Source organism: Sturnira hondurensis, unplaced genomic scaffold (genome assembly GCF_014824575.4).
Source record: "Sturnira hondurensis isolate 20B ecotype Veracruz unplaced genomic scaffold, ASM1482457v3 Scaffold0010128, whole genome shotgun sequence".
Taxonomy (NCBI): Eukaryota; Metazoa; Chordata; class Mammalia; order Chiroptera; family Phyllostomidae; genus Sturnira; species Sturnira hondurensis.
The window spans coordinates 26,882,807-26,909,034 of record NW_028082759.1 but is presented as its reverse complement, the minus strand read 5'-3'; the positions used below and the strand labels follow the sequence as shown (position 1 = coordinate 26,909,034).

At 47.9% G+C, this 26,228-nt stretch overlaps 1 protein-coding gene across 8 annotated transcripts in view; it reads left to right on the top strand.

Moving 5' to 3' along the window:
- Positions 1 to 26,228, top strand: part of BLTP1 (bridge-like lipid transfer protein family member 1) — a 118,679-nt gene that overhangs the window by 76,625 nt on the left and 15,826 nt on the right. For 3 of the 8 annotated variants that reach the window (XM_037058586.1, XM_037058588.1, XM_037058584.1), the window contains 22 exons: positions 943 to 1,187; positions 1,814 to 1,919; positions 2,692 to 2,789; positions 3,545 to 3,730; positions 4,694 to 4,862; positions 5,698 to 5,909; positions 7,423 to 7,621; positions 8,283 to 8,342; positions 9,993 to 10,219; positions 11,531 to 11,731; positions 11,920 to 12,050; positions 13,484 to 13,607; positions 15,202 to 15,311; positions 15,904 to 15,994; positions 16,470 to 16,532; positions 18,905 to 19,146; positions 19,698 to 19,913; positions 21,234 to 21,411; positions 21,933 to 22,128; positions 23,650 to 23,807; positions 24,284 to 24,427; positions 25,457 to 25,658. In XM_037058586.1, the coding sequence (XP_036914481.1) occupies positions 943 to 1,187; positions 1,814 to 1,919; positions 2,692 to 2,789; positions 3,545 to 3,730; positions 4,694 to 4,862; positions 5,698 to 5,909; positions 7,423 to 7,621; positions 8,283 to 8,342; positions 9,993 to 10,219; positions 11,531 to 11,731; positions 11,920 to 12,050; positions 13,484 to 13,607; positions 15,202 to 15,311; positions 15,904 to 15,994; positions 16,470 to 16,532; positions 18,905 to 19,146; positions 19,698 to 19,913; positions 21,234 to 21,411; positions 21,933 to 22,128; positions 23,650 to 23,807; positions 24,284 to 24,427; positions 25,457 to 25,658 (3,558 nt within the window). Of the gene's footprint in view, positions 1 to 942; positions 1,188 to 1,813; positions 1,920 to 2,691; positions 2,790 to 3,544; positions 3,731 to 4,693; positions 4,863 to 5,697; positions 5,910 to 7,422; positions 7,622 to 8,282; positions 8,343 to 9,992; positions 10,220 to 11,530; positions 11,732 to 11,919; positions 12,051 to 13,483; positions 13,608 to 15,201; positions 15,312 to 15,903; positions 15,995 to 16,469; positions 16,533 to 18,904; positions 19,147 to 19,697; positions 19,914 to 21,233; positions 21,412 to 21,932; positions 22,129 to 23,649; positions 23,812 to 24,283; positions 24,428 to 25,456; positions 25,659 to 26,228 lie in introns of all 8 variants that reach the window. The other 5 variants (XM_037058590.1, XM_037058587.1, XM_037058585.1 and 2 more) reach the window with 5 other exon arrangements.

Sequence of the window (26,228 nt, the reverse complement as noted above, 5' to 3'; positions counted from 1 at the left end):
AAATGGTTTTTTTAAACTTGGTGTGGAGGGAGTGATCTGGATGACCAGTCACTTGTACTTGGTGACCCTGGTGATAGTTGTAGTGGTGGCAGCTTCTGTGGTAGCTGGTCCCCCTGACCCCCAGGTGGCCTGCAGCGGCAGTCTGGGCATGTGCCTAGCGGGGGTGGGGAGTGGAGCGGGTCAGAGCCGCTGGGCCCTCTCGGGCCCTCACAGTGGCACCAGCTGATGGAGAGCTTCTCCGTGTGTGGCTGACTTGTTCCCAGTGCAGACGTCACGGTGGGGTGAGTGAACGTGGTGAAGGTGACAGGAAGAAGGTGACTGTTCATTAGTATTTGAGAAAGACTGATTTCTAGTACAATCGAGAACACTGGGACTATATAAGCGTAATCATTTTGTGTTTATACACCTGTACCTGTATACATGATAGTCTGTGTATCCGTGTTTGAGTAGGGAGAGCTGGTGGTACACAGGACGCCCAGCAGGGACTGGGTGGGCTGGAGGGCAGCGCGTGTGTGCACAGGACGTGGTGGGTGGCAGTCGGCGATAGATCCTGATTTAAGTGCAGCATCTGCTGCTTCTTAATGCACTTTTGTTGCACTTGGCTTATTTGTAGTATCTCTTCTGCAATGAGCGTAATTGGTCTTCTGTCTCCCCTCTATGAAATGAAGAGTGTTGGTAAGTGTTTCTCTGTCACCCGACACCATGTTGGGCCCTGGAAGCTTCGTGAATACTTCTTTCAGGCTTGATGATACTGACTGACTGACTCTCCGTAGCACCCATAGATGTGTTTAAAGATATAAGCAAATTTAAAATACCCTTTCCAAGTCTCTCAACACAGGTTTTGGGATATGCATACTTTTTCTCGGGCACCACTTTTGAACAGAGCAAGGAACATGTGGGTGAACGGCCTTCTGATCAAAGAAGCGTTGCTCCTTCTCACAGGTGCACAGACCAGGTTTACGTTTGAGCTGCCAAATCACAGACTGCGCTTCACCTCCAAAGTCTCTGCCACGGACATGTCGACCATTCCCCCCTCCGCCAGCCTGAACCTGCCCCCCGTGACCATGTCCGGGAAGTACGTGATGGAGGAGCACGACAGCTACTCAGACCAGGTGTGGAGCATCGACGAGCTGCCCGCCAAGCAGGGCTACTACCTGCAGGGGAACTACCTGCGCTGCGTGGCGGAGGTGAGCTCCCCTGGTCGTTTGCTTGCTCTTAGTGATTAGATGTCTTCAAGCTTTAGGTGCACCAAAATATTTGGTGGCCCCAGCTTTCAAGGCAAACATTAAATCATTCATTCTGCAGAAATCTAGACCAAATCTGGCGTGGGTGTGCATGTATGTCTGTCTTTCTCCCTGTAGGTTATTGAAACATGTTTGATTTTGTTATTTCTTACACTGGGTTTCACATCCATCTCTGCAACATTTTCATGGTTCATTTTATTATGAGGGTGTTGACTCATTGCTCTAACAATACAGCAATGGTCATTAAAAATAAATGTTACTCTAGACAAAATTTCAGTTTTGAAATTAACAGGCTGCATAATTAAAGTGTAATTTTCATTGTTTTCAAATGATTTCTTGTACTTCGTTGGCTACTGTTATTTTTAAAAAAAACTGGGGGACTGGCCCATAATAAATCAGCAACTTATTGGGAAATCTGAATATTTTTAACCCTTCTTCAGGGTATTGATTTCAAAGAGAATGCGGGTAATCATTGGCTCTAGAGTTTGGGATTACTTTTGTGAGCGAGATAGGTATCCCAAACCCTTCAGTCAGCAGAGAGAACCTCACGCTCCACTCCTGTTTGCCAGGTTGGTTCTTTCGAACATAATCTCACAACCGACCTTCTGAACCACTTGGTGTTCGTGCAGAAAGTGTTCATGAAGGAAGTCAACGAAGTGATTCAGAAAGTCTCTGGTGAGCCGACCCGTCCCCGCACGGCCCGGGACACAGGGCAGTGGGCAGCTCTCCCCGCGGGTTGCGTGGGGCCTGGAGTCTGAGGGATGAGCACTGGGCCCGGTGTCTGGGTGTGCCCTGTGGGACTTCCTGCAGACCAGATGTGCCCTGTGGGACTTCGTGCAGACCAGGTGTGCCCTGTGGGACTTCCTGCAGACCAGATGTGCCCTGTGGGACTTCCTGCAGACCAGGTGTGCCCTGTGGGACTTCCTGCAGACCAGGTGTGCCCTGTGGGACTTCCTGCAGACCAGGTGTGCCTGCTCTGGCTTCCCAGCCTGCAGGTGCCTTTGCTGATTACTTTAGTCCTGTGTGATGTATACATCCATAATTTTTAAAACCAAAGCAAAATTTGCTGGTATTTCTCCACCTTTATTTTTTCTTTTGTTCTTTCATGTGTGGCACATCTAAATACAAACAACAAAGTTCACATTTTTGATAAATTAGTTTACATTTTTTGCTTCAGATAAATGTTCTGGGATGTGTAGTCACACTTGGTTTACTTACACAGGCAGTGTGTTAATTTAGTCCTCGTAAGACGTGTTAAGCAGCGTCTGTGTGCACAGCATCACCCCCGCCTCACATGCGCCTGCCTCTGTGAGCCTGACCTGATCCAGAGCTTGGCTGAATGATCAGTGAAAATAAAATACGCGTTTGTGGGGGTTTCCAGCGTGCAGCACAGTGATGTTCCTTTAGAGAAGTTGCCCCTCATCCTCGGTGATTTAACCTTGTCCAGGTGGGGAGCAGCCGATCCCTCTGTGGAATGAGCATGATGGCGCAGCGGACGGGGACAAGCCCAAGATCCTCCTCTACTCCCTCAACCTGCAGTTCAAGGTGACGCGTGAGGGCCAACGCTGCCCTTAGGAGCATCTTTCTGATGAATCGCGTGCTCGTTGCAGGAAACGCAGGCGATGTGTAAACGTGCCAGATAGAAAACAGAAGTGACCTGTATCCACTCCCAGAAAAGCTTTAGCAAGTGTTCGAATGTGCTGTGGGACCTTGCTCTGTTTGCGAAGGTCTTTGCAGCACTCACGTATTTTAAAAGCCTTGGATGCCTTTCCAAGCAGAACATTCAGTTCAGCCTTATCTTCTTGAACAGCTGTACTATATACATACATTTGTAACAATTTATTCCCTTGCTAACATTTTATTTTTTAAATAATTGCTTTCATAAATTGCAAGAGATATTTTGTACATTTGTCCAATTAATAGTAGTATCTTAATAGCAAACCTTCATGTTTCTAATATTTAAGACACTAGTGTTCTCAAAAATAAAAATTATTTAAGTCAAATAGGTATTTAATTATAATGTATTTAACCCATAAACAGTCTAGATTTTAAATACAAAATACTGAAATAAAATTAAATAGCTAAAAAGTCCCTACTAATGAGAGATCAAAGACTGTTGGCAGTTTTATCAGCGTATTAGACATCCTGTACATGTTTTAAAGCACTCTGTTTTGTTTATCATGTATTGTTTATCATGTTTTGTTTATCTATTTTGTTTATCATGTATTGAAAGGGTTCACTGGAGTGGGTGGCACTGGTACTTCAAGGCCCCTGTTTCCCTCTAACCCTGGATCTGCTAGGGCATTCAGGTGACAGCCACCACTCCATCCATGCGAGCTGTGAGGTTCGAGACCGGGCTGATCGAACTGGAGCTTTCAAACCGGCTCCAGACCAAAGCATCGCCAGGAAGCAGCAGCTACCTGAAACTGTTTGGTAAATGCCAGGTGGATTTGAATCTGGCACTGGGACAGATCGTCAAACACCAGGTGAGGGCAGAGTGTGCTGGTATCAGTGCTGTGGCTTTGAACTTGTGTACATCAGGTTTAACTACTTCGAGTGTCACTATATTTATGAAAATATTTCATTTATGCTAACATTTCTGAGTGAAAATTTGAATGAAAACTTATTTATGAAGGCCATTACAACCTTACCTGGGTATTTCATCCTGTACTTTGGTGGTCTTTTGTTACAGTTTAGCACAAATACGATCACATGGAACTTAAGCCAGTATCTTCTTAAATGTTTGCTTATCTTCTCTTTATTTCATTAAGCATTCTTCTTATTTCAATGCTTTGTGCTAGTAACATTGGTGAGTTCTTAAAACGTTACTGTCTTAGCTATGTGATGGTTTTAGCAAGTTTTGTATACCATAATGTTTGTGTGTCTTTTTCTGTACACACACACACACACACACACACAGATCAGACTCTGTTTTATACAAATTGATATTTACAGCTCATGGGGTTTTTTTTGTTTTATTGTTGGAAATTTTGTAGATTTTAGCCATTTCCCTTCTGTGAGTTAAAAAACTGATTAAATGAATACCACAGTTTCACAGTTGAATGTCTCTATTAAAGAATACATGGCAGGAATAAATGAAGAAAAAATTTTTGTTATCTCTAGAAAAACACTAATTTGTTCAAATAAAAATATTTTGAGAGGAGATAATTAAATGTTTCTAATTATCTTGAAACATTTAATACTTTGCTATTTAGAATATGGACCACATCCTAGGTTTTACATGAACTTGATGTTTGACTTTGTAGTTACTTCTTAAAAAGCCATTCATATTGTATATGAATTTCAGGTATTTGTGGTATAGAATATAAATTGGGGAAAATGTACTATAGTTGTTTTGGTGCACAAAACCATTAATGTTGTTAAAAATGCTTTATTTTCTTTTATTAAAATGTTTTTCATTATTTGCTTTTCTTGAACTTTTAATTTAGGTTTATGAGGAAGCTGGTTCTGATTTCCATCAAGTTGCCTATTTTAAAACCAGAATTGGATTACGAAATGCCCTCCGAGAAGAGATCAGTGGGTCGTCAGATCGGGAAGCCGTGCTCATCACCTTGAACAGGCCAATTGTGTACGCACAGCCTGTGGCCTTCGACAGAGGTGAGCCAGTCGGGAGGGCCGTCCTGCTGGACGAGGGCTGCTGGGGCAGCACCAGCTGACAGTCAGTTGCCTGCAGTCCCCAGTGCGATGCTGGAGGAGGAGCTCGCTGTCCCCGGAAGCTGCAGTGTGGGTACTGCAGGAGGTTCTTGCTTATTCTCTTCAGTTTTTAGAGTCATTTTACCGTGTAAAATTATTTGCTAAGACTTTGGGTCTAGCTAACCAGTGCACTCATTTGTTTGGTATTGTCTTTACTCACTCATTCTCTGACATTTACTGTTTTTTGGTCTAGAAGTTCAGTCTGAAGTCTCCTGTTCTCCCTGGACTCTCAGTTCAGTGGGTAGAGCCGGGTGGATTCGGGGGCATTAGAGATCAGGTTCTAGGTCCTCAGAGGGTCTCTGCCTTGTCCTGTGCTATTTAGAGGGACACCAGCTCTTTAGATTGGACTTGGAGCTAGGAGTTCACCAGGGAGACAGGAAGTGAAAGCTTCTCTCCCTGGCCTCCGCACCCCCGACCTGGAACAGCCCCTGGCATGGGCAGCCAAAATCAAGTTCATATCTGCCAAACGGGGAGAGCATGATGAGGAGGGTGTATGAGCACAGAGGTCCAAGGAAATACAGCAGCAGCTTTCACAGAGGACGGTGATGGGGACTGAGGCTGAACAGAGAGAGAGGGCCCAATCAGTGTGTGCTGGGTCTATATTTTGGAAGTGTGTTTCAGAAGTAACAAAGAGCCATGGAGGGAGCCACTGAAGATTGGGCTGGTGGAGGTTTGCTTGCCATACAGCTTTACAGTTTTGACCAAAACTGTGTTTCTGCCCTGCCTTCATCATCACCAGCTGTGCTGTTTTGGCTGAACTACAAGGCTGCCTACGACAACTGGAACGAACAGCGGATGGCTCTGCATAAGGACATCCACATGGCTACGAAGGAGGTGGTGGACATGCTGCCCGGAATCCAGCAGACCTCCGCCCAGGCCTTCGGGACGCTATTCCTGCAGCTCACCGTCAATGATCTGGGGATTTGCCTGCCAATCACAAACACGGCACAGGTACGGAGCGAGCCCGGTGGTTCTGCTGCCATTTCCAGGGCTGTAGTGCACCACGGTGCATTTGCTAGAACAGTTTCTAGTCTCAGCCTAGTAAATAAGTATGATTGAATTTCCCCAGTGAATCTTCATTCATTTGAACCCCCTGAGATGGGTCTCTGATGGCTCTGCTGGGCCTCTGGACAGGGATGACACTGACACCGTCTTGCAGCTCCTCATTTGACCTTGACCATTAAGCATGTTAGTTTTCAGAATCTTTTTATTGTTTTTGTTTGTGGGCAAAGAAGGCTTTGACATACACTTGTTAATAAAATAGAAACAAAAGAGCATTTAACAGTAGTGGTTAATAACATTTACTAATCTCATCTTAAATAGGGTGGGAAATTTCAAAGTGCTTTTAAACTGATATTTAATGGTGACAAAAATTCCAAGTTATGTGTGCACCTGGATAAAGCAAGAACTTTTTCTTCAGCCCTGGCTGGTGTATCTCAGTGGATTGAGTGCAAGCCTGCAAACCAAAGAGTTCCCGATTCGATTCCCAGTCAGGGCACATGCCTGGGTTGTGGGCCAGGTCTCCAGCAGGAGGCACTGGAGAGGCATCTACACATTGATGTTTCTCTTCCTCTCTTTCTCCCTTACTTCCCCTCTCTAAAAGTAAATAAATACAGTTTTTAAACAAAAAATATTTTTAAAAATATTTTATTTATTTATTTTTAGAGAGAGGGGAAGGGAAGGAGAAAGTGGGAGAGAAACATTAATGTGTGGTTGCCTCTCATGTGTCCCCCACTGGGGACCTGGCCCACAATCCAGGTGTGTGCCCTGACTGGGAATCGAACCCGCAACCCTTTGCTTCACAGGCCTGTGCTCAATCCACTGAGCTACACCAGCCAGGGCAACAAAAAAGATTTTAAAAAATAGAATTTTTTCTTCATAATTTGGGACTACTTCTCAGAAATACACATTTGCACACTCATGTGCCTGAGTGAGAAAAAGGCTATAAAACCCTGTCAGACCAAGAAGTTGCAATTACAACCAGAGCAGATGCCTATATTTTACTGTTATAATTTGTCTTAAATAGCCTTTAAGCAGTTACGGAGTGAACTTGTCCTTCAGTGCTTTGTTTGCATGAGCCCTGGGTGGAGCACTGGCAGCGTGTGATGCATTTGGGCGTCAGGAGGTGAATGGCGTGCTTTCGTGGCACGTGGTTTGGACAGGTCTCTGGGGGCCGCGCACACCAAGGCTGGTGATGAGAGTGAGGGTGAATGCTCCTCACAGTGAAATCAGAAGCTTGAGTTAGAAGAGTAGACAATTAGCCTTTTGCAAGTTTATTTTAAAAAATACATGGAAATGCATTTCACTTGAGCAAGCTAATTTTTAGAAGTAGGTACCTTTCTCAGCTGCTTTTTAATGTAGCTTTCTGGGCTTGACCTCTGATGGGTTTCTGCTCTCACGAACCCTACGAGAATGTAAAACGCTGTCACCTTTTGTCTCACTGCTTCTCTGATGCGTCTGGCAGTCCAACCACGCCGGGGACCTCGACGCTGGCTCTGCCTTGGTGCTGACCATCGAGAGCACCCTCATCACAGCCTGCTCCTCGGAGTCCCTGGTCAGCAAAGGACACTTCAAAAACTTCTGTATCCGCTTCGCTGACGGCTTTGAGACATCGTGGGACGACTGGAAGCCAGAAGTCCGTGGGGACCTCGTGATGAATGCCTGTGAGTGTTGTTTGTTTTCTGTGTGCAGGGTAGGCTTTTGAAAAATTAAAAAACAAAAACAAGAAACCACAACCTAATGTCTTCATTCATTAAAGTAAAGGATGTTCAGGTATAGAAATATTATTGGCCTTTGTAAAATGAGGGCTGTTTCTATTTCAAAACATTGAAACATGTTTGTGGAAAGCAGCAGCTTTCCGCGGTGTCAGTGAGTGAACCACGCAGCCATTCCTGTGGACGGCGCAGCCCTCGAAGGTTCGCTCACTGCCTGATCTTCCCTACATTGATTCACAAATGACCGGGCAAAGCACCTGTTCTGGGGAGTTTTGAGAGAAAGTGTGAAATGCAGTTCCTCACGTAACATAGAAGAGACTTGAGCAGCTGGGTCAGCCAGGCGAGGTCGCTCTGGCCAGGACGGCCACGGGTGGACAGTGAAGGCACAGCTGCAGCTAAACACCTGCAATTATGGGCTAAAACATCAGAGGTGGGAAATGGATACTATGAGTTGTGGAAAGCAGCCCTGTTGGTCTGCAGGTTAGAAGCTGAATCCTAAGAAGGTCGTGGTCCTGGTTATGTTAGGTAATCTTTGGGTGAGAAGTTTCAGGACAGTGTTTGACTTCCAGCGCACTCTCTTTGCCAACCATTTTTGGGTGCTTGTGTGCAGGTGTGGTTCCCGACGGCACCTACGAAGTGTGCTCCCGGACTGCAGGACAAGCGGCGGCCGGTAGGCACACGTTTGCTATTACTCCTGTCCCCTGTGTCTGGGGGAACCCTGCCTTCATGTGTATTCTCTGCCTGTCCAGTGATGGGGGAGGGGATCTTTGAACTGACTCTGGTGTTCCCCAAATTTTACACGTGTGCACCGATCACCAGCATATTCTTATTTAACAATTATAATCAGACATCTGCTCGATATGAGATGGACCGCAGGAGTTTAGGGAAGACAAAGATAAATAAGGTATACTTTCTACTCTGTAAATTTAAGCTGTAATAATGTGGCTAAGGCTCTGCAGCATAATTAAACTATAGTGTGCGTGAAGTACAATGAAATACAAAGTTCCAATTGCTATTGACAGTTACAGAGAGAGAGAACATTTCCAAATTTGGAAGGATACTAGGATCAGAGCAAGCTTCATGGCAGAACAAGTGTTTAAATAGCAGTTGACAGATGGGTAGAATCGTTTCTGAAGCAAAAACTGGGAGGTGCAGGTCGCAGAAAACTGAGGCAGAAAGTGTCAGCGGTTGTGATGGCAAAATGCAGTGTCAGTGGTGCTGTCCAGACTGGCGGGAACACAGTTATATGAAAAATAAGTTTGGGAAAAGCCTGAATCCCAAAAGTAGGACTTGGAACTTGGTTAGCACAGCCAGAAAGCCACTGAATCCTGAGCAGGAAAGCACTGGTGGCCGTGTCAGAGGGACACTTTCAAGAATCAGGAGGAGGAAACTCCAGCAAACCAGGCCAGAGACAACCAGAGAAATCATCGGCTGTCCACCTGGGGTGACAGCACAGGGCACACGTCCCTTACTTGGCATAAAACCAGGGTCAGCTGGAGGGAGATGCTTATGAAGGGGCTCTTCAGTGCTGCAGGCGGGGGGCTGATTGATGTCCGCAGGTTTCTTTCCCTCTGGTCACCCCCTCCTGTGCTCCCCAAGCCTGGCCTCTGTGCCTGTGCTGAGTGATGTCCCCGAGCAGCAGGGTGACAGGCCCCACTGTCGGGACTGGAAAGGTCAGAACACGTCCAGAGTGAAGTCAGAATGAAAGGTCAAGACTGAGGTGAACGCACGTTTTGAGAGAGGGTTCCCACCAAAGTTTTTGTCAGGACTTTTGTGTACACGTGACAACAAGCCACTGAAATGAGCTTAACCAAAAGGGCGGGCATTAGAAGGACATTTGCAGACTACAGGCAGGTGTAGGGGTGGCTGCTTCAGTGAAGAGGAGGAACTGGGACCTCACAGAGTCCCCCTGGGGGGCTGGGATGAGACCCCATGTCAGCAGGGCTCAGCAGCTCCCGCCACCCCCTTGGGGAGCTTACTTCACTCCCTGAGGTCCCCAGGCCCCTGATGGGCATGCGGCTGCCGGCTGCTCGGGGCCCGGTGCCTCGACACAGGAGGGCTGGGCTCTCCAGCCCAGGGCATGCTTCTTGCTTCCCGGCACAGACCCTCACTGGGTAGGTGATTTGATTACTCTGGCTAATGACAGGGGGACACAGCCACAGGTGCTGAGCCGTGGGGCAGGACAAGGGACAGGGAGTCCCAGGAGCAGCTGCTGCTGCCCGGAGGCAGCCTCGGGGGCCGTGGCCCTGCTCCACAAGCCTCTGTCCGTTTGACCCTTGAAACGTAGAATTATTTAAATGTCACTTCTCTGTGCAAACAGAGAGCAGTAGTGCCGGAACCTGGACCCTCAACGTGCTGTGGAAAATGTGTGGGATTGACGTGCACATGGACCCCAACATCGGCAAGCGGCTAAATGCCCTGGGCAACACCCTGACCACCCTGACTGGCGAGGAGGACGTGGACGACATTGCTGACCTGAACTCCGTGAACATCGGCGACCTGTCGGATGAGGATGAAGTGGACACGATGTCTCCCACTGTCCACACTGTACGTAATCTCGCTCTTGGACGTGTTTCGACCAGAGACGGGGATGCTATTAACTCGCTGTTATTTATTATATTATAGTTGCTAATTGTGCAAGAAGGAAGGGAGTGGTAGTTCCTGTGTCCACAGTTCATAATATTGTTTCTACTGTCATAATATGAGGGGAGACCCGAAAAATACTGCAATTATCTTCCGGAGGTGGGCCCCTTTATTACAGGCTTCTCCTGCTAGGCGAGTGTTCTAGGAACCCATCTATATCAGTGGACCAGCCAGTGGTGTTGTGAGAGGCTGGGTTTGGCTTCAGCGAATTTTTTTGATGACTCTTTCAACGTGGTTGCCCACTTCACGATGGGTGGTTTTCAAGCACGCCTGCCCACACCTGCCCACACTGCTGTGAGTGTTCAGCAGTTTCTGACCAAAAACGGCATGACCCCCATGCCCCACCCTCCCTATTCACCCAGTCTCACCCTGGGCAACTTTTTTTCTCCATCTGGATGAGAAAAGTCCTCAAAGGGAAACGTTTTGCCCATGTGGAAGAGGTGAAACCCAAAACAGCAGAAGCACTAAAAGGCACCCAAGTCGGTGCATTCAAGCTGTTTGGAGCAGTGGAAAAGCCATCTTGGTAGGTGTGTTGCATCGGATGGGGAGTACGTTGAAGGGGACTGAGGTCTCAACACATGAGAACAAATACGCGATTTTTAAAATAAATATATTCCAGGCTTTTTCTCATACTGTCCCTTTTCATACTGTCTTTTTAATTGAGCTCTTCTCTCATAATAATGTCTGTCCCCCAACTTGTGCCTTAACCTGCAGGTGACATTCGAGGTGCTGCAAATCTGCAGAAAGGCAGAGTGGCTTAGTGGTTTCCTCAGGCTGGGGGCGGGGCCGGTGGGAGGGGCCCGGGAGAGACTGCAGGCAGTTGCGAGGCTTCGCTTGTGTGCCATGAAAATGTTCCGGGCTGATTGTGCTGATGGCCACACAGCTTGTGAGTGTATAAAGCCCACTGAGTTGTACGATCGACACGGGCGCGCTCTACGGCATGTAAACTATATCTAAGTAAAGACGTTAAAAAATGAAACTCAAAAGCAGAGTACATGCCCCCAAAATAAGGGCATTTAAAAATATGTATTTCTATCTATATTGTACGTTTTATAGTATCAAGTTTTTTCATAGTTAAAAAGACAGTTACTCTGCTTTATTCTGGTTATTGATTATTAAAAAATTTTAAGCAACCTTTTAACTATTGTATGGTGAAATAGTTTTGTTCTTGGAAAGACATCTTTGAAAAAATTAACGTTCCTGTTTGTCATTCAGAGTTCAGATGGAAGCTCAGTCAGTGGAGATGGCCACAAGCTCACCTTTGGGCAGCGACTTGTAAACCACCTGCTAGGCCTGACGCCCCCACACCAGCGCTATTCTGTTCCTGCAGAGTATCTGTGCGACCCCGGGCCGAGGGTCTCCCCTCAGTCTAGCCAGGCCCATGTGAAAGTGTGCAGAGCTCACTCATGGGGAAACGTAGGTGCTGACGAAGTAGACGCCCGTGAAAACCGAGGGCTGCCAATCACTGGAGAATTCCAATCACCCCGCCTACTGTAGATGCCTCTGATTCTTGCATGTGTCCTTGATTTGTGTCGTGTCTGAGATAGGGTAGATTTGCTGGGTGACCAGAGGACGGCCCTGACAGACGCACCTTGATTTTTCAGGAAGCTGTGGAGTATCGAAGACAAGGTGCACCTTGCAGCCAGCTGGGAGACCTGAGGGGCAGGAAGCTGATGAAGCGAATTGTGGACATCAGAGAGCTGAATGAGCAGGCCAAGGTCATAGATGATCTGAAGTATGTGCCGCGGTGTTCCGTGGAGCACACCGCTCCCCAGTGACGGAGCCCTTGGGTCTTAGGTGGGGGGAGGTGGGGCGTGTGTGGAGGAGATGAGCAAGGCCACCACCGGCAGCTGGCCTCAGGGCGCACCTCCTGCAAGGACACGGCTGGGCCCTAGGTCCTGGCCTCGTGCCGCCACGGCTCCTCATTTCCAAGCAGTGTGTGGCTGGCTTTGAGTCCCACACATGTGCCTCCACATGTGCATGGCTGCTTACATGTACCTTCACATGTGAGTGTGAATCCCCTTGTCTTTGGTGACATCAGTATTTCAGGGATCGACATTTTTTTTAAAGATTTTATTTATTTATCTGTAGAGGGAAAGGGAAGGAGAGAAGGAGAGAAGTATCAATGTATGGTTGCCTCTTGTGAGTCCCCTGCTGGGAACTGGCCTGCAACCCAGGCATGGGCCCTGACTGGGAATCGAACCTCGATCCTCTGGTTCGCAGGCCCACGCTCAATCCACTGAGCTACACCAGCCAGGGCAGGGATCGACATTTTTGACAGAGAAACAAGTTGAGGATTTCTCAGCATGTGCATTTGACATGTCACCCCAGTTCACTGTCCCCAGGATTTCTGTAGGGTCAGGTGGCATCGTGCAAACTCTGTAGTGGAGAAAACTGGCTGGGGGGATAAAGAATTAGAGCGTGAACCTCTGCGGCCTGAATTCAGTGCCTGCTTGTTGGCCTGCCTGTTCTAGCCCTTCGCCAGCACTGAGGTGGGTGCAGGGAGGGCTGGGGGAGGGGTGCGTGGCCATAATTTGTTCTCTGCGTCTCCCGTCTGCTGGGTGCTGCTAAGGAGCATTTCCTCCTTAGGGTTCTTCTCAGCAGACTTGAAAGTTTACTTTTCCAGAGACAGTCGTCACGCCTCATATTTTCTAATCTTCCAACACCTATACCTGTGGTTATTTTGAATTCAAGGGCTTTACATAAATATTTGTGTTTTTACAGTGAAAGGTGTTACCTGAAAGCTTGTGTGAGAGTTAATTATGATACTGTGATTCACATTTTCCTGTTGACTTACGTTACAGTTTGAGTTTTGTTTTTGGGTGGAAAAAATGACTTGAAGCAAGTACGTGCGTCCTCCCCTAAAACCTTCCTGAGGCTTATGTTGTATAGGTAGGGCCTGCACGCCAGTGCCCCTCCGTGGAGCAGTCCACAGCTCTCACAGCGGGTCGGGGAGCCGCGGCACAGGAGTGAGTGAGAGCTGCCTCCTGAAACCTTGCAGCCTCTTACCCTTTGCCTGGTCTGAGTGTTAACTTCCTGGAGGGTTGTGGCTCGTTCGTACGTAGTCTTTGATATTCTGAAAAGTGGAAGAATTAAGAAGGAGCAAGTAAAAGTCAGCTTTACTTTTTAACTTCTTTATATTAATTGCCATATTTGTTTTGCATCCAGAAAATTAGGTGCAAGTGAAGGAACCATAAACCAGGAAATTCAGCGTTACCAGCAGTTAGAATCTGTGGCTGTGAATGATATTCGAAGAGACGTTCGCAAGAAATTACGGAGGTCCAGCATGCGAGTGAGTCAGCACTTCTCGAGAATTGTATCGAAGTAGACTTTTTCTTTTTTGCTTCCTGAACTCTATGATGGCACGAACCCTGTTCCCTCTCCCCCTCCATTGCTGGTGCTAACACCAGCTGGTCTGTGCACCGCACTCCTGCTGCGTGCCAGGCAGTTTAGGGCACCTTGTGTAACGGCCCAGGAGGTCCTTTCGGCAGTCCTGTGAGGAGCTTGTGTCCTTCCTCCGTTTAAAGGGTGAGGAAACAGAGACCTGGGGAGGTGGGGTCACATGACCACGGTCGTACACCGCAGTCCCCACAGCGCCGAGGCGCAGACCCACAGCCTGTGCCCTCAGCTGAGGGCTCAGTCTGCCTTTTGTGATGTCACCCGTTCTTTTCAGTCTCGACCTCAGATGGGAACTCTCTTGTGGTGTCCCTCCTACCCCATCCCCTTCCATACGGCTCACTCCACCACTCAGAGATTGAGTCTCGCTTCACCATATGCTTGTTCAGCTGTCTGTAGTAGCGTTTGAGTCTCTTAAAGAGCAAGTTATTTATCTTTGACCCCGCTACCCACCACATTTTCTGGAATTTAGTCCAATTGCTGAACAACTGAAATAAATATATAGCTATGCTACACATGGTAGGAAAAAAACTCTAAACCTTATTTGAGTGAAAGTAGATTGCTTTGACTCTTGTTAGTGGAGAACTCGCCTGTTAAGAAGAGGTAAACAGCAGAACCCTCCATTTCTTCGTTCCAGAAGAGGGTGTGGGAGGCGCCCACACACACACACACGCGGACCGAGGTGGCACTGCTGGGTCAGAGCAGGGGTGGGACAGGCCGGCAGTGTTGGGCCTGAGCTGTCTTCCGGTGGCCACCCCCCGAGGCCCTGACAACCTAGTCCGAATGTCGTTCTGAGTTACTGATTCCAGTTAAATGTAAAATCCAGCTTCAGTTATTCATCACTGGCTTCCGGTGTTAATAAACACGTAATCCTGTACACAGTATAATTAAAATAATGCTTGTGTAGTGTGTGTGTGTCACTTACACTCAGTAATGACTGAGAAACAAAACTAGTCAGGGAGAATCGAGGAATGAGCGAAAACCTGTGTCCCTAACATGGGCCTCCCTTGGTATCCCCCCAAATGTCTGGCGAGTCCTCCTGCGCCACACACCTCTGCTGTGTGCATCCCTTTGCACTCTGCCTTCTGCTCCGTGTTTGGAGGCCCGGAAAGCATTCCAGCCGCCACTGCCTTCCCCTGCCGCCGTGGGGTCCTGTCCCAGCTGCCTGTGGGTGGGACCTGAGGGGACTGGAGTTCTTTTCCTCTTTCCTTGTAATTCTCATCTCCTCTTTAATCATCTCCTTTCTTCCTACCTTCTCTCTGTGCCGGTCACCCTGCTCCCTGTCTTTCTCTCAGGCCAGCTGGTGGCTAATGTGTTTGCTGTATCCTCTCCCAGTAGACAGGAGGGCCAAAGCGCAGCTGACCGACGCTCCACTTCCACCTGTCTGCGTTGGGAAGGGACTCTTCAGGTCACTTGTTCCTGAGCTGGGGAGGCCACCGGCTGGTTCACAGGGGTTTACACTCACCCTTGTTTCTCCCCCACTTTATTAGGCTGCTTCCCTGAAGGATAAGTGGGGTTTGGGCTACAAACCGAGCTACAGCCGGTCCAAGACGGTCTCTGCTTCTGGGAGGCCGCCTCTGAAGCGAACGGAAAGGGCCAGGTAATATGCATCCCAGCCATCCGCCCTGGACCACCTGCGGCCCGAGCTAGGCCCGCTCCTGCACAGCGCGCTGAGGGTGGGAGCCACACACTCGTGAAGGCCGGAGCAGACCTAGCGTTTCACACACCAGCAGTGTGTGACTGCTGGGCGCTGTCATTGTGTGCTTTTCAGGAATGGAGTACCTTGCTTCTTAGGCAGGTTTATGTGTAAACTTGCGGACTGCCCAGAGAAGGGGAAAGGTGCCAGTTAGCAGCTGCTGCTCCAAGTTTGTCGTTTTAGAAAGTGTGTGATTTCACACACATTTAGCATGTGAATTTACATATTGAAGGAAAATGCTGTTTTACTAATAAATGAGCACTATAAAGTAAAAATTGTAAATTCTTTTTTAGAACATTTTATGTCAGCAAAACATTCAATGTTTTCTTATGAGATACTGAAAGTTAAGAAATGCAGTACCAAAAGTTCAATCTTTGGTTACGGTGAATCTTTAGAAATAGAGTGCAGTGTCGTGATCAGACTCTGTTGAAGTCCAGGGTTTTTTTAAAAACAGGCGTGCTGATGTTTTGTAACTCCACATTCATTTCACTCGCAGTTCTCGAGCAGGAGACCCCGAGGAGCTCCCGGAAATCCGTGTGGACGCGGCATCTCCTGGGCCCCGAGTGACGTTTAACATCCAAGACACAGTAAGCGAGGCTCTGTGTGTTAGATGCATGGGGCTAAGGGACCATACAGCTGTGACGGCTCTGTGATTTCAAAGCTCGAGTCCTGCCTGCATCCGGGTGGGGCTGTGATGCCCAGAGCGCCGGAGCATTCCTGGGGAGAGCAGGGCGCCGCCCACCTGGCATTGCCCACGGAGAGTGAAGACGCCGCTCAGGCAGAGGTTTCGTTGGGCGCTCCTCCTCCTGTTGCAGAGCCTCACCAAACTAGGGCTTGTGCACAGGAGTGACGTGGGGTGGTTCTGCGCTGATGCATTTCGGCCCTTCTGCACCGCAGTGTAAAATGTGTAAAGGTGGGAGCGGAAACCAGAAGGGACCAGGTCAGCTTTGAAGCTGCAGTCTCATTTAATAGCATATGAAAAATGTTTGTTTTGTTTTTTGTCTATCTGTTTATTTGAAACCATTTTTTGTGAGTTTTTATAAATTTTCTTATTATTTTAAGTTGAAAAAAACAGTGTGGGCAAGCACACCAGAGTCCAGCTGTCCCGGGGAAGGGTACTTCCAGGTACTTTTTAAGAACAACGTAAATTCTGCTTTTAAACTAATTAACCACCTTGGAAATCTTCTTTCTCAGTGTCTTCCTCACATTTCATACTAAACTCAGACCTCAAAAATATTTTAGATAAAGGTTTAAGATTTTTTGAGTTACAGAGCTCTTGCATAAGTATATTTTAGTTTTATACTTCTTCATAGTTTAATGCTATTTAATCTTCACAATTAAAAGGCTAAATCAACTCAACCAAATTGTAAACCAAAAAATGCAATTTTATTGCAGTTATTTGCTAATCCCCAATACAAAATTAATATTTTCTTTTAAAAAGGTAGATAACTGGTTCAAATTAAAATCAAACCTATTACAGAACAACAAATTAATCATTGAATGTTATTTATTTTGAGTCATTGGCATAAAAAATGTATAAAAACTCCACTTAGAAAATTATTCTCATTTTAAAAACAGTATGGAAAATGTGCTAATTTGTAAGTCATAATTTGTAAGTCAAAATAATGTTTATATGAGCCAGATATTTTCTTTAAATAAGTCATAAAAGTAAAATTGAATTTTTAAAATGTACCTACATACTAGCTATATAAACCTTTGTCTAGAAATTGTCAAGTGACTTTTAAAAATTGCTGCTTCTCCCACATGTACTTGGTTTTCCTTCTCAACTCTTTTACACTACACTCTCCATATACAGGGGCCAGCACAAGTAACACCCCTTTTTTATTATAGACTCTGTCACCACAAAATCATAAGTATGTAATTCTGTAACATGACAGTATTACACTTAAGCACATTATGACATTTTAGGTGGAATGTTCAAATTAAAACTACAACTTACTACACCCGTATTATTGCCCTGCCAACCACACTCAAGCAGGCGATACTTCTGCTGGACCCTGTATTTCCCATAGTAGCACTGAATTTAGTCAAACTGATTTTTTTTAAATGTATGTGACTTTTAAAAAAAGATTTTACTTATTTATTTTTAGGGAGAGGAGAAAGAGAGGGAGAGAAACATCAGTGTGTGGTTGTTTCTCATGCACCTCCCACTGGGGGGCACCTGGCCTGCAACCTAGGCATGTGCCCTGACTGGGAGTCGAACCGACAACCCTTTGGTTCTCAGGTCAGCACTCAGTCCACTGAGCCACACCAGCCAGGGATAAATTTTGTTTGAAAACTACTAGATTACAATACAATGAGCTTGATAAACTTATCCTTTTTCTAAAAATGAACTTGGAAATAAATCATAGTGAATTAGTGGAATCTACCAATTAAGTTCTTTTAATGGGTATAATTGACATGTAACATAATATTAGTTTCAGCTGTACAGCATAATGATTCAATATGTGTACTGGAAAATGATTAAGTGATTCCTAAATGCATTAACATTTGAATTGAGTCAAGTCCTACTTTTATATAACAATGTATGCTGTTAATAAAAATAGTATATAAAATTATAAACTACAAAGTAAATCTTTAGGCATGGTTAAATAATAAATGAATATAAAACAAAGAGATATTTATCTATATAAATTCTTACCATAGTTTTAAAAATTGAAGATGGTTTGATAAATAAAATTTGATTTATTTTATTTACTAAATAACATGTATTTAGTAAATAAAGAAAAGGTGAATCCTGCAAATGTTTGAGGTTTTGAACTAGGAACTTAGAACTTCACTAGGTTACAAATGGGAGCAGCAGCAAAGACTCGCTCCCCTTGCACATCACACTGGACAGGGCCCCCGGCTCCCCAAGGGCAGTCAGGCAGCTCTCAGAATTGGGGTCCAGAGCAGCTCGCAGGCAGCTCTCTGTTCCCGTCTCCTCCTTAAATGCAATGGCCACGGGTTGCAGTCCTCAGTTAGTGCCATGGTGTTTATACCAACTGTTCACCCTCACGGGTAGGGTTCTTAAGTTTGAGTGATTGACATGCTCATTCTCGAAGCTCTTTGCTGTCCCCAGCTGTCAGGTCCTGCCCAGACGGGACGTGCCACCCGTGCTGCAGCGCTGCATGGGCGCTCTCCTTGCGGCTGACGCCCTCCCGGCCTCCGATTGCAGCGGGTCCTTGTTTTCCTCTCTCTCTGCAGCATGTTTACCTTGCACTTCCTACTGATTAGTATGCCGGCACATGCTTGTCTAAGGACAGTTTCACTCTCGTGTTCCCTGTGTCGGTGGGGTGACTTTCTGTGGTTTGACCTTCCACTTCCTTCCTCGCTGTGCCAGTGCATATGTTTGTAAAGCTGATCTTTCTTTCCAAAAAAGTTCAGAGTGAGGAAATTCGACTCTGGGACAATTTTTAAATGCTTAAACATCTGTCTTCTTTTTTTAATTGAGAAGTTTGTGATTTGAACCTGATTTCGGTTTCCCCTTTTCACAGTTTCCGGAGGAGACAGAGCTGGATCTTCTGTCCGTCACCATTGACGGCCCCTCTCATTACTCACCCAACAGCGAAGGGTCCTGCTCCGTGTTCCGTTCCCCCCGAGTGCCAGGCTTGTCCCCAGGTGCCGCCTTCCAGCCTGAAGACAGCCGGCGAGATGACAGTTTGTCTTCTACGAGCGAAGATTCCGAGAAGGATGAAGATCACGAGAAGGAAAGGTTTTATATCTACAGGAAACCCTCGTGAGTAGCCTTTTTGTTTTAAGATCCTCGGGTAACATCTCTGAATCTAGGATGACTGAGCTTAAAGCGTTGCGTGGAGCTGTTCGCAGAAAAGAGTGTTCACGTGCCTAGTGGAGCGAGACGGGGACACGTGCCATGGTTACCTGCATGACGCGGCTCCATAGCCTGTTGGTTTTTTCCCTCTCCCTGTGCTTCTGCCCCTTAATACAACTGCAGGAGAGTCACAGCATTTGCAAAATGTTGTCTCCTCCCGTACGCGGAGTGCGGTGCCCACACGTCTGCAGCTGCCCCCCACAGTGGGGACTGCGCCCGTGTCCTCAGTGCACGGCCGGTGCACAGTCATTGCTCTCAGCACGTGGGTGTGGAATAAGATGTGACTCTGTTACACTTAGGAGAAGCTTCAGTTAGTGCGAGCTAGTTGAGTATTTTGTGTGAACTTACGAAATAGTGCAGTCTAATTACAGACTGTGGTTTGCACAGCACGTTGGAGGGTAGTTTGTCCGGACTCTTCCTCCTTTGCTCTGATGTGGTGGCCATTTTTCTCTCCATAGACATACGTCTCGTAAGAAGGCCACAGGCTTCGCTGCTGTCCACCAGCTATTCACAGAGCGCTGGCCCACGGCACCTGTCAACCGGAGCCTCAGTGGCACAGCCTCAGAGAGGAACATCGACTTTGAACTAGACATACGGGTGGAAATCGACAGTGGAAAGTGCGTGCTGCACCCGACCACCCTCCTACAAGAGCATGACGACATCAGCTTGAGGAGGTGAGGGGCTGCCTGGAGGGGGCGCGTGTAGTCCCGCCGATGGAAGTGCTGGTGGCGCAGTGCTCTCAGGCCCGCCCTGCGCCCTGCAGTGCAGGTGTGAAGAGTGGCTTCAGTGACACTTCAGTGTTTGAGTGGTTGCTTGTGTGGCACGCTTTCTTTAGACAAGTGTGTAATATTTTTTGGTAACTAGAAGCGGGTGCCTGTTTTAGATTCTAGGAAATTCTTTGATTAGATAGTTACATCTTCGGACTCCCCTTTAAACCAGTGTGAACCTCTCTGTCGGCCTCTGCCCTTGTGGAGCACACCTGTCTTAGAGGGCAGTGCCGCGCTCGCGGGTTTCTGCTTGTCGAGAGTCGTGACGAGCGCCCTGGGAGCGGGGGTGGCGGGCCACCTGCACGCAGGGGCCTCCGTGTGCTGGGGGTTGTCCCCGGCGCACCTACGGCTTCGCGTCTGCTCCCGTCAGTAGCAGCTGGTGCCGCGAACTGGCTGGATGTCAGGTTATTTTCCCGTCAGACTCTTGGTTCACTTTTCTCTCCTAATCTGGAAGAGAATTAGAAGATCATGGTTGGGTGGGTGGGTGAGTGCGGGTAGACCAGAGGGTGAGGCTTGCAGACCTTGAAGCCAGCAGGCCAGCGGTGGCCTCTGACCCCACGTGTTCACCTCTCCTGCGTCCGTGAGAAAGGTCTTTAAATAAATAGTCTGTCTGTCAAGGGAGACTCTTTTCTGTTTTTAACCCTCACCTGAGGTGAGGCCCATCGATCCTGGAGAGGGGGAGGGGAGGGAGAGAGGATGAGAGAGCAAGGAGGCAGACACCGATCAGTTGCCTCTCGAACACCCCAGCCGAGAATCAAACCCGTGACTCTGGGTTCGTGGGTTGGCACTCCAGCCAGCTGAGCCACACCAGCCAGGGTCCCAGGGTGGCTTTTACAAAGTCACAAGATAAAAATGAAACTCTTACCGAGGTAGCAGTGATGGTAAGAAAAGACCGTTTGTTTCGGGTTGAACCCCGATAAACGACAATAACTCGCTGGCGCCCACTGTTCTCACCTCTGCAGGGGCAGCTGCACTCAGTTCGGTGTCTGTGCTCAGCGGGCCAGGCATGAGCCCAGGCGAGAGGAAAGGTCTCGGACCGCAGGACAGGACCAGCGCCAGTGTGAGGGGTCCACGGTTTAGCCAGACACCCCAAAAAGCTTTCCCTTCTCGACTTCATCGTTGAGGGATGACATTCCATTCACTGTGCAAATGACAGTTTGATTTTAAACAAAAAGAAGGGAGAGGAATGTCATTTTTAAAAAAGATAAAACACTTTTCTGTTTCTAGGAGCTACGACAGAAGTTCCAGGAGTTTAGATCAAGATTCTCCTTCAAAAAAGAAGTTTCAAACTAACTATGCTTCTACGACTCATTTGATGACGAGCAAGAAGGTGCCGTCATCCCTGCAGACTAAGCCGAGTGACTTGGAGACCACGGTCTTCTACATCCCTGGCGTGGACGTGAAGGTGCAGGCCTGGGGGTCGGGGCGCGGGGTCATATCTGGGGGTCCGCCTCTGCTCTCTCTCACCCAGGCTCTTCTCTCGCCAGGGACGTGGAAGTGGGGCGTCCGAGGGACGCGTCTCTCTAACGTGTGAGCGTCTCCATGGCATGTTGTCACTTCTCCAGGGTGGCTTTTGCCACAAAGTTTGAGCAGAAAGCTCATTTTATTTTTCACACATTGACAGTTAGAATATAAAGTTACTAAGCCTTGCCTAGTGCAATACTATTAAACAACTAGTTTTTAGATTCCAGAATTGCGGAGTCCTAGAATGTTAAGCTAGAACTAACTTTAAATACCATCGGGGCAACCTTTTCAAATTTGAAGAGGCGAGAAAGCGGAGAAGCGCCAGGGTTCCAGAGCTACCCTGTGAACGCAGGGCCTGGCTCTTCGGGTGCTGGGTACCTGCCTTCCTTCCACACTTCTCCTCTACCTGCCCTCTCTCATCGGCGTGGTTTCAGCTTTGGAAGGTTTTTCTTCCCAATGCAGCTGCATTACAATTCCAAGACGCTGAAGACTGAGTCGCCCAACGCCTCCAGAGGGTCGTCCCTGCCGAGAACGCTCTCGAAAGAGTCCAAGCTGTCCGGTATGAGAGATAGTGCCGCCTCTCCTCCTCCTGTGCCCTGCACTGTCCAGAGCAAGACTAACACCTTACTTCCTCCCCAGCCCCCACCTCTGCCCTCAGGTACTGATGGAAACGTGCCTGGCTTTTCCTTTCTCTCATGACTTACTGTTTGGTCATCATCTGCTTGCTCTGTTGAGACTTTCAGACTCACATATTTAAGAGAAGAGGAAATAGACTTGATAATGGCTGTACAGGATTCACAGATGGGAGTGTGAGCTAGCTACTCTGGCCTGTTTTTCAAACTGATACTACCTTAGAATAGCAGTTGTTAAAATAAACTTAGTATGGTAAACACTTAGTTTTTTTGACTCCACATATTTAGGAAAAGTTCTCTGTAGTTCCAATTTGGAAGTGATCTAGATGGAAACATCAGACTTATACAAGACAGGATGCATTGGTGTGACCACATTCCTTATCCGTTATTGAACAACAGATTGTCCCAAACCGGGCAGCTTATAACCTCAGACCTGGCTTCCACGGATCACGAACTCAGGGGCAGTGTGGCTGGATTCATCCGACCTCACTGTCCTTTACGAAGCCGCTGCCAAGCTTGGGCGAGGCCTGTGTCACCTGAATGCATGCCTGGGGCACGTGGCTGCGAGCTGTGTCCTGCCCCCACGGGCCTCTCCTTTGGACGGGGAGTCTCTCAGCAGGAATCCCTGGCTGAAGCGGCCTTCCCTGTGTGGCTTAGCCTCAGAAGCCACGTGTCATCCCACCCACAGTGCCTGTGGGTCCTGCAGCCCAGCCCCGCTCAGAGTGGGGGTGGGGGGGGCCACACCCAGATGTGGATGCCAGACCGGGACGTCGGAGGCTGTTCTGGAGCCTGGGGTACCACACTGTGTGAACAGTGCCCTGCCCACATCGAATTTCCGAAACAGGGAGTGTCAGAGGGAACGTCAGAGTGGACAGTCGTCATCTGAAACCGTTGCGTTTGGGAGATGGAACTTGATATATAAATCTTTTAGAGTGACCTGTGATCATGATAATAATGCCAATCTTTTAATATAATTTTCAGTTGACAAGGCACATCTAACATCTGCGCCCACTGAGTGCAGGACAGGCATTATTATTCCCACTTGATATATGAGGGAAGTTAAAGCTCATAGAAGTTGCATTTACTTCCCAGGTGTACAAAACTGGTATGTGTTGTCACAGTCGGAATCCTAAGGCAAAGTTAGCCCAGCCCGAGGCAGCCTGGGAACTCACCCTGCTGACTCAGGAATGCCGGGTTGGGTAGAAGGAGAGGGGCGGCCCTCGCAGGGACGCGTTGCAGATGTGTGTGCTGAGAACAGAGGGAAGCCTGAAAACAAGGGCATTTTTCTTCACGTGCCACTACAGACTGTCAAAGTTCTCTGTATTGAAAACTTACCCAGATTCGTGAGCTAGAGCGAGTAGGAGTAACTCATTGTCTATGTCTTCAGTCACCTTTGTGTTCTGAGGTTCACGTTTCATGTCTATCAGCCCACTGTCCTTACTACATTCTTGTATGGTTTCAGTCGTGTCACTGGACTGCCATGTAATTCTGAGGTCTCAGGAAGTCACTGTATGTTGTGTTAAGCCCCACACCTGTCACTGTTCTAGCCAAGGGAAAAGGAAGTGGAGGAGTGAAGACAGCCAAGCTGTACGCCTGGGTCGCCCTCCAGTCGCTGCCGGAAGAGATGGTCATCAGCCCCTGCCTGCTGGACTTCCTGGAGAAGGCTCTGGAGACGATCCCCATCACCCCCATCGAGAGGAATTACACGAGTGAGTGCCCTCCTTCCGGCTCACTCCTCATCATGCACATTTGGGGGCCCTAGGACGTAGAAGGGTTTTGCAATTATCTACTATTACATGATACATAGTTTCGGCATCATCTGCTGTTAGGCAGTATCTTCAGTGATAACGTAAAAGAGTTGTAGCGCTGAGAAAGAACTTGAGGGATCAGCTAGTCCTCATTTGTAAGTAGACAGACCAAGTCCTGGTGAGCGTGTGGGATTCCCCATGGCCACAGCGAGCTCAGGACAGTCCCCCCTGAGGTCCTGAGGCGGCTCTTTGCCTGGCAGCCCTTGAGGGCAGAGGCATCGCTGCCGCTTAGCGTTTGGCGTCACGGTGGGGGTGGGCTTAGGGACCAAAGTGCAGCTCGAGGGGCCGCAGAAGCAAGTGTGGCCGCGTGCTCACAGCCCTGAGCGCAGGGCTTGCCCTGGTCCTGACGGCCAGACTGAAACTGGACCTTCCAACAGCAGTCAGCTCCCAAGATGAGGACATGGGGCACTTTGATATCCCGGAGCCCATGGAGGAGTCCACGGCGTCGCTGGTGTCGTCCTCCACGTCTGCGTACTCCTCCTTCCCCGTGGACGTCGTGGTGTACGTGCGCGTGCAGGTGGGCTCCACCGGGCGCCCGCGGTCTGGGAGGGCGGTCTTTCCCGTGGTTCTCTGGCTTCTCTCACGTGGCTCTGCGGTCACGTTGTCTTTTCCGGGGCTCACGGACCTTTGGACGCACCGTGGCTGCCAGGCACCTGGCACCTCAGGGAAGCACCAGTGCAGTTTCATGTGTGTGCTTTTCTGCCAAGGAGGGTTTTCAAAATTTAGATTTCACACCTGTGTGGCAAACATAAAAACATGTAAGTGAAAATCCCACTTTCGCATGAACATCTTTTTCAGAATGACCTGTGTATTTAGAATGACCTCCTGCCTGTGGCAGAGGGAAAGGGCAGTGGAGACAAAAAGTCACAGTAATGCCTCTGAGAGTTTTGCTACAAGTCATGTGATTGTTCTTTGCTCTTTCACTTTAAAATGCAGTCCTGTCAGTAGGCCTTTGGGAGTGTAAGTCAGCGTCCGATTGAGCCCATTTCGTAAGAGGATTTGAAAACTCGCTGGTAAACTTGAGGGTTTTGTTCACCCTCAGTTGGAATCGTATCCTCCATCTCCAGAATAAAAGAAACGGTAGCGGTCAGTACCCTGTGCAAGCTGCTCTCTGCAGCGGCTGTTTGGCCAGAGAACTTCCTCCTTGTGCTTTGCGTAGCTTTCCGGGGTCTCCTGAAAACGTGTGATGGCTTAGCACTTGAGAGTTTAATGAAACTGTAATTAATGCAAGTCTTTTAAAATTTTAGCATAAAGGAAAGGACTTCCTAGACTTGATTATGAGCAAGTGTCTTTAATGATCTAAATACCTAAATATTTATCACTCAGAAATGGCTCTTCAAATACTTAGATGTTTAAAAGTGATCCCATTATGTTAATATATTGCTGAATGCCCATGGGTCTGTTTGCATAAGCTAGTACATTAAACACAGAGTCCTTTTGTGTGTTGGTCAGTCAGAATCTGTGGACTGAAAGGGAAATTAATTTTTGGAATCTGCGGTGAATGAACGTGTCTAACCTGGAGCCTTTTCCTCCCTTTTCACTGCAGCCCTCCCAGATCAAGTTCAGCTGCTTGCCGGTGTCCAGAGTGGAATGCATGCTGAAGTTGCCGTCCCTGGACTTGGTGTTCTCCTCAAACCGGGGAGAGCTGGAGACTTTAGGGACCACGTATCCAGCCGAGACTTTGTCCCCTGGAAGCAGTGCCTCCCAGGGTGGGGCAAAGGCCTCTGCAGGCAAGACAGGAACCCCAGGTAAAGCACCCTTCCTCTGCCCCATCTGTGCAGAGCCAAGGGCTACCTGACGCTCCGTGTGGCTGGCCTCGTGTTGTTTATGCTAACAGCGTGTTGGGGGTTAGCCCGTCCACCCATGGAAAGTTTGGCCACTGGGGACGCTTGGTCTCTAAGAAAGAGGATCCATAACTTTCTGCATTTTGAGGGGGGCTTGTCATTGGGGGTTCTTTTATTTTTTCCATTTATATTCAATATTATTTTGTATTAGTTTCAGGTATACAGCACAGTGGTTAGTCAATCACATACTACTTTACAAAGCAATTCCAGTATTTTAAGTGCCCACCTGGACCCACACGTGGTTGTTACATGTTACTGACTGTGTTCCCTAGATGACTATTCTGTAACTATTATGTAACTACCAGTCTGCATGTCTCAATCCCTACAGCTTCTCCCCCAGGCCCCCAACTCCCTCCCTTCTGGCAACCACCAGTCTGTTCTTGTATCTGTGAGTCTGTTTCAATTTTGTTTGTTTATTTTGTTCGTTAGACTCCACATGTAAGAGAAATCACATGGTACTTGTCTTTGAGTGAG